The sequence below is a fragment of the Sinocyclocheilus anshuiensis genome, unplaced genomic scaffold (genome assembly GCF_001515605.1).
Source record: "Sinocyclocheilus anshuiensis isolate Anshui unplaced genomic scaffold, SAMN03320099.WGS_v1.1 scaffold1037, whole genome shotgun sequence".
NCBI classification, from domain to species: Eukaryota; Metazoa; Chordata; class Actinopteri; order Cypriniformes; family Cyprinidae; genus Sinocyclocheilus; species Sinocyclocheilus anshuiensis.
In genome coordinates this window covers 575066-582321 of record NW_015555773.1, presented here as the reverse complement: position 1 = coordinate 582321, position 7256 = coordinate 575066, and the positions used below count along the sequence as shown (strand labels likewise).

The following is a 7256-nucleotide window of genomic DNA, read 5'->3' as shown; positions in this document are numbered from 1 at the left end:
AGAGTTTTTTCAGCATCTGGAATTCCAGTATTCACATTTAAAGGGACAGGTCACCCAGAAATGATCATTTATTCACCATTTACTCTTCTTGTATCGTTCAAAACCTGTACGACTTTCTTCTGCAGGACCCAAAGAAGATATTTTGTATAATGTTGATAACCAAACATTTTTGGTTATAACTGACTTCCTTGACTGTATGGACTGAGACATTTCTCAAAACGTCATAAAGGGTTTGAACAACATGAGGTTGAGTAAATGACAAAATGTCTTGGACATTGTGTTATTCTGTAGTAGGCTATGTCTCCTCTCTAGCCATTACTATAGTCATGAAAGATACCTCAAAAAGTACAGTTGTTGAGGAGAGGTGTAAATTGGTTAAGAGTGTTGCAACTTGAGGTGCAAATTAACCCATCAAAAAAAGATTTTTTTTAAATTTCTGAATCAGAACGTATTGCACTTTTAGCATGATATGGCTCGTATTGTTAGAAGCTTAAACTACCATTCATTTTCTCCTCAACACACATTGTTCTCAGCCGCACACACAGATATCCTTTCGCTTGACATTTTCTAATACGTATATGACATAAGAGCGAATGTGACTGTAAATAGAGTTTTTTCAGCATCTGGAATTCCAGTATTCACATTTAAAGGGACAGGTCACCCAGAAATGATCATTTATTCACCATTTACTCTTCTTGTATCGTTCAAAACCTGTACGACTTTCTTCTGCAGGACCCAAAGAAGATATTTTGTATAATGTTGATAACCAAACATTTTTGGTTATAACTGACTTCCTTGACTGTATGGACTGAGACATTTCTCAAAACGTCATAAAGGGTTTGAACAACATGAGGCTGAGTAAATGACAAAATGTCTTGGACATTGTGTTATTCTGTAGTAGGCTATGTCTCCTCTCTAGCCATTACTATAGTCATGAAAGATACCTCAAAAAGTACAGTTGTTGAAGAGAGGTGTGGTATTACTTTTAAGACTTGCAATTTTCACCTGGCGAAGAATAGAACAAACAGGCAAAAAAGTTCATAGACTCATATTGTAGGAGAAGAAGAATATCATAGACACAAGGGGTGGGACTTGTGTCAATAAGGAACCACCTAGCAACTGCATAAACACTCAGAATACCTTAGCAACCACATAGCGATACGCTAGCAACTACCTCAGCAATGCAGTAGTGAGTATCCCAAGCACCACTCACATTTTCTTCAGAAAAGCTGCATTAAAATACACAGATTAAGAAGATTTCAATTCCATATAAGCAGTATGACCAAATATTACATGGAGGAGGGCAGAGCTAGACAAAGACAGCTTATGTAGGCTACTACATGCTGTATTTCATTACATTCAGCACAGTTCCCTCCACAGCCTGCTGACAGTCTATACTAAGTGTCAATGTGGTAAAGCAGTACTATAAGTGTGTTGTAGACACTCGGTGGAGAAACATTGTTCATCTCTATAGATATTACCATACCGTTCTCGTCGCATGCACACTTTTGAACCATCACACTCGAGGTCTCCAGATGTCAATATTGAATTTTGCTTCCACGGCAGCGCTTATTCCTCGACAGGTTTGAGATGTGGATAATTGGAGGCCGTTAAAGGGGCCAGAAAGGAGTAAGGATGTTATTTTAGTCTTTGCCTGCTTCAGATTATGACTTGCTACATTAACCATAAGTGCAGGTAGAACTGAGGACACACTACATTAGGTAGCAAAAAAGTTAACACCTCGTCTCTTCTCCTTCAGTGGCATGGAAAGACTCTTGTCAGCATCTGTCATACATGGGTGGAGGAGACAGAGAGGTACTGGAGATGAGCTTAAGTGAAGATTTTAGAAGTTAAACAAGGTAAGTAAAGGGAAAATAGGGAATAAAATATATTAAGATGTACATCATGTTGGCCATTGGATGCTAAAGCTGCTCGGTCTCTGCATCTTCATTATAATGGCCCAGGAAGTTCCCCAAAGCCTCAGTAATAGCCAAAATATCCATTGAAGCAGAACAAAACCTGATGCGGTTTAAACGTATATTTAAACACACAAAATAATAGGTCTCTAGGGACTTTAGTTTCTGGCACGTTATGCACTGGCACATTGACCTTCTGACTGCATCTGCAAAGAGCAGTGTGTAAATGTCTTCTGCAAAGTAAAAAAAAATAAAAATAGTTTGGAGTCTGCTCAGCTATCTAAATCACGTTCTCCTGAATAAACCACTTAAAAAACTAAATGAAACTGGCGTGAGGTTGGACTGAAGGATCTGAATCCTCTCAACAATAACCAGCTAATCTTAGCACGCAACACATTACAAACCACTAAGAACACAGAAACATGTAAAGAAAGATATCTGTCTTGGGGTCATCTTTGGTTGCTGAAGCGTGTCTGAAAGAAGACCAATTCAAGCATAACACTGCCTGCATTGTAATTAATTATCATTGCGAACACGGCACACATACTCAAAGTGTCTGAGAAAGCTTTTAAGAGATTGTTATTATGAAGATGTCACCGAGAGGCACAGCGTCCCTAGAAAGGTGCAGTCAGCTGTGAGATTTTAGTTAAAGTTGGCATGAAACAAAATTGCGATCATCTTTTCTTTAGTATTGTGTGGTGTATCTGAGTGAAGCAGCTTTAAAAAAAAAAAAAAATGAAACCAAAAAACAAAAACAATTGTAGGACCGGAGAAAAGATGATTTGGTACATTTGGAGTTGATTGGATTGTTTGCCAATTTCTAATCTCATGTGAGCGTTTTTTGATTAATGATTACAAGGACACATGAATTTTAAAAAATTGGGCATAGATACATAATTCATAATAAATTGCAATATTCCATAAAAATATTGTAGTAAAAAACACTGCAATATTCCATAAAAAGTAATTGTTCATTTTAATTTAATGGTGACTTTAAAGTGATAGTTCATTGAGCAATTGTCATTTATTCACTATGTTGTTCCAAACATGTATGCATTCCTTCTTATGTGAAACACAAAAGACGACATTTTGAAGAATATCTAGATGTTTTTATGTCCATGTATTGAAAGATATTTTGGATCCCACTGACTTTGATTATATGTACAAAAACTTTATTTGAAATATCTTCTGAGAGTTGCAGAACAAAGTCAGTCACACAGGTTTGGGATGACACGAGGGTGTTAATGACATTTATTTATTTATTTTTGGCGAACTATTCCTTTATGTTCTGCTTTTACACACAATCAAACTCAATGTTGATTAAATCACACATATTTGACACTAAATAACAGTCGCACAGCCAGTATTTACTGTATATACACTTAACATTTATAGAGGTAAAATACAAACACAAACAAATACAAAAACTGTAATACAGGTCACTTAAGTAAAAAACAAACATCTGATAAATACTTTAATATGACCAGTACAAATGTCCCAGTTGAAGATGAGTCAGTATTGGTCCCCACTGCAGATGTAGACAGTATAATATTGCTTAAAAATCTTTTTAACAGAACATTTGCTAAATGCGCCGGTCCCTTTCAACGGGTTGAAATGCAAAAGGGGAAAGCAATTATTCTTGTATATATTTAATAAGAAACCAACCGACTAATTCACAAACTACCCGTGATCCCCCCTCTCTACTTCCTATATAAAACAAGACCTCCACTGCAAAGACAGAAACACATTTATGTGGTCACCAAGAAAAACTTTGGGACAATTAAAACAGGACTACTGGCAAAAAACAAAGCAGGTGTCTGCCTCTTCAGTAACAGCACAGCAGAAATGAAATGTTCCCCAGACACAGGAAACATAATCATCATGTTCTGAATGGGTTGTTTTGAATATTGATGTGAGAGTTGGCATTAAAGGATGGGGGTGTGTGGGAGGGCTGACAAAAGATTAAATAAGAAATCAAAATGAATGGGAAGAGCAAAAGGGAACAATTTAAATTAAAGGGTGACAAGAAAAAATGATAATGCAGGTGATGGAAAAAGAGGAGGCAAGGAACACGCATGTAAAAAGTACATGAAGCAGAAACACAGAGGTACTGTATGGACGCATGGGTGCTTTTATAGGTCAGATAAGAGATAGGAATGTAATGTGATTTGTCCAGACCATGTCAATTTATTTCCAGTTACAATTGGCTTTTTCCAGGCTTGAACTGTGTTAGAACTTAGAACTGCATTCTAAGAGCATCAAAGGGGCTTTTTAGTGCTCATATGACCCTCAAAAGTCATAGGTTTCCAACAACCTGGTCTAACAATGGTCTATGAACCATGTGTATCATTATATTGATCATCTATGTGCCATCTTGGACTATAACCAGCAATATATTGGTGGAGACACAAGCAGATTTTAGTTTAAAGCACTGTCTTGGCCCTGGCACACACTTTTTAATAAGCTGTCGAAAACCGTTGTGTTTATCTGTCTACTGAGGGCTGTGAAGTGTGTGTCCTCTTCTGGATTCAGCTGAGAGATGAAATGAAGGGGATGGTGAAATGCTCGGGTGCGATCTTGGAGTCTTTCGTACACTCCCAGGTCTGAAGCGAACAGTTTAGGGGATCTGGAGCTGCAGTTCTTCTTCCTCATCTTCATCTGGGTCGCTAGGGGGGGCGTCTGTGTCCTCAGGCACAAAACGAGATGAAGCTGATATCCTCATCTTGCCAAAGAGGCCGGGATTCTGCTGCCGCCTTAGCCTTACCCCAAAAAATAAACACATAAATAAACAAATAAATAATAAGGAAAGAAAGAAAGAAAAAAGGGAAAAGGAAAGAGAGAGAGAATGAGAAACCAGGTGTATCAAAAAGTATATATGTGGACCTAAGCCACACTAAATGTAAAGTCAATGCATTAGATTGAACATACAATTTTCACTATTTTCATGTGTACGTACATAGAATTCTCAAGCAAAACATTTCACAAAAGTTTAATTTTTAAAACATGACAGCAGAAAGCCTGAGAAAAGGTCTAGCATCTTTTGTCACTGTTGATTTCATAGTAGATTATTTATTTTAATACAGTTCATACATTTTAAATGCAGCTTAAGCACTTTAAGTAATTCTAAGCAATGAGATTTTGGCTGATTCTTGGTTTCATCTATTAGAACAGGAACAAGAAATCAGAAACAAACAAACAAACAGGAGTTCTGGTAATCAAAGTAACTGTACATCCTCCATTATTGCTGGCACGACAACCACTGACAAACAATATTAATACATGCTAATAGATCAATAAAATGCATCAGTTTAGCTTGCTGAGGTCAATGCTGCATCAGAAAATAAACACTGGCAAAATGTTCATATGTTCAATGTTAAAACGGAGTTGCTCTCTTTATCTGTGCAAATGCAAAATAGCTCGGAATGAGTAACCAGTGGGAAGTTGCATAGAATAAATCTTTGTTTTCACAATGATTCATAAGATATCTGAATATTTGAGAGTATTAAAACAGCAAACACAAACAGCTGGTCATCGGTACACACAGTTCTTAATGACAACGCCCTTTCCGTTCCTTCGATTTTTTTCATGCCCATCCTTTTTCTTTCAGTCTCGCTCATTCTGCTTTGTGTCTCTATTCTTTTCAGGTACTGCAGTTGTACGTTTGTGATGTAATTGTAAGGAAATAATGGCCTTGTGGCATGTCAGTAAAACATTTCCTGGCTATTGAAGTGCTGGCAGCGTAAATAGGCAAGGTAAAACAATCACAACAACAAAAACTACAGAACAAGAACAAGAGGTTGATGCTAGAAAAGAAGGGAGAGAAAAACCCCTCCTCTGATCTTTGAACAGCTGATGACTCACTATATTATTAGTGTTTGCATAACTGAACAGATGAAAAGCTTCTTGCCTCTCAGGGGCAAATAAGTGCATATAAGGGCCCAGGATCCTCCGCAGAAGAAGGACCTACTGCCAGGAAACACTAAACGCTGCTAAATTACACATTACACTGTTTTGACCACAGTGCCTCACTCACAGAGGCTAAAAGCTTTTTGAGTCCAAAGCTTAACAAGGCTGCAATTTACACTAGAGATCATAAATACAGAGACACACACAAACAGTGAAACAAAAAATATTTTTTGTTGAGCCCACACACTGACTCATGTCTTCAGGCTTTATCTGACAGTCCATGAATATTTTTGCATTTTTGCATTTGGCTGAGAGACTAACAACATGGAGATAATTATTTAAAATGTCAAATTTAAATATACATATTTTTCTGTCATTTTTTTATTATTGTGTTTTTTTTAAAGCTCATTGCTAGAAATGAAAATGCCATGTGACTAACTCTGTAGATCATATACACATACAGTATATGCTGTCACTGCTTGACTATTCATGTCAACTACCCATTTACAATTCCCGAGCTGCGATCAGCAACTCTGCTAGCCTTTTATTCTTCAATTTTATCATGGGGCAAAGAATAAATTTAGACCCTCTGGCATGATATTATCTATCCTGTTTTGATATAAAATGCTACACCATGATTAGAGTATGGAATTGACTTCTGCACTACCAAACCAAAGGAAACCCAATGTGACAAATAGTCAAGCGGCTATGTAATTGTTCTACCCCGACGTTACTGGCACAGAGACATGTTCAATAAAGAACATGTCAGTCAGACACAGCAACCGTGAAATCACGACACCAATGTCACATGCATGATAATCCCATTCTACAACAAAGACATTTTCATTATCCTTTGTTTGATATATTTATTAATATATCTCCCTCTTCTCCTCCCCCACAAGCTAGTACAAAATAATGAATAAAATACTGTGCCGTTCCCTCACAGAGCTGATGAGTTGCCTGTCAGTCAGTGGAGGTGTGCTTTAAGTGCTTGCCTTTTAATGTCTGGAAACTCAGATAAGAACTAGGGCTGGGCAAAAAAAAAATCGATTTTTCGATATATCGTTTTTTAAAATGTGGCCGATTCAATATCGATTCTCAAAGGAATCGAAAATCGAAATCGAATCGAATTGAGAGCTTGAAAATCGAATCGAATTGGAACATCTGAATCGATACCCAGTCCTAATAAGAACACAACTGGTGAGCTACATTAAAGCTGCACAGAAACATACCATCAGCTCTCTAGATCAGATCTCTCTCATGCAAAGCCCCATCACCATGCCTCCGTCTAGCTCATTCCTCCACAGAGAACCATATCTGGCACATTCCTCAGAGATCAGGTCTACAAAGTGCTTTACAGAGAATTATCACTGTCTCTCACACACACACACACACACACACACACACACACACACACACACACACACACACACA

General features: G+C 37.5%; 1 protein-coding gene across 1 annotated transcript in view; it reads right to left on the bottom strand.

The window, feature by feature from the left end:
• Positions 1 to 3145: 3145 nt before the first annotated feature.
• The window catches only part of ccdc102a (coiled-coil domain containing 102A), an 80134-nt gene continuing 76023 nt past the window's right edge, over positions 3146 to 7256 (bottom strand). Inside the window, exon 9 of the mRNA XM_016468400.1 lies at positions 3146 to 4675. Within this exon, the coding sequence (XP_016323886.1) occupies positions 4534 to 4675 (142 nt within the window). The 3' untranslated portion in view covers positions 3146 to 4533. The remainder of the gene's footprint in view (positions 4676 to 7256) is intronic.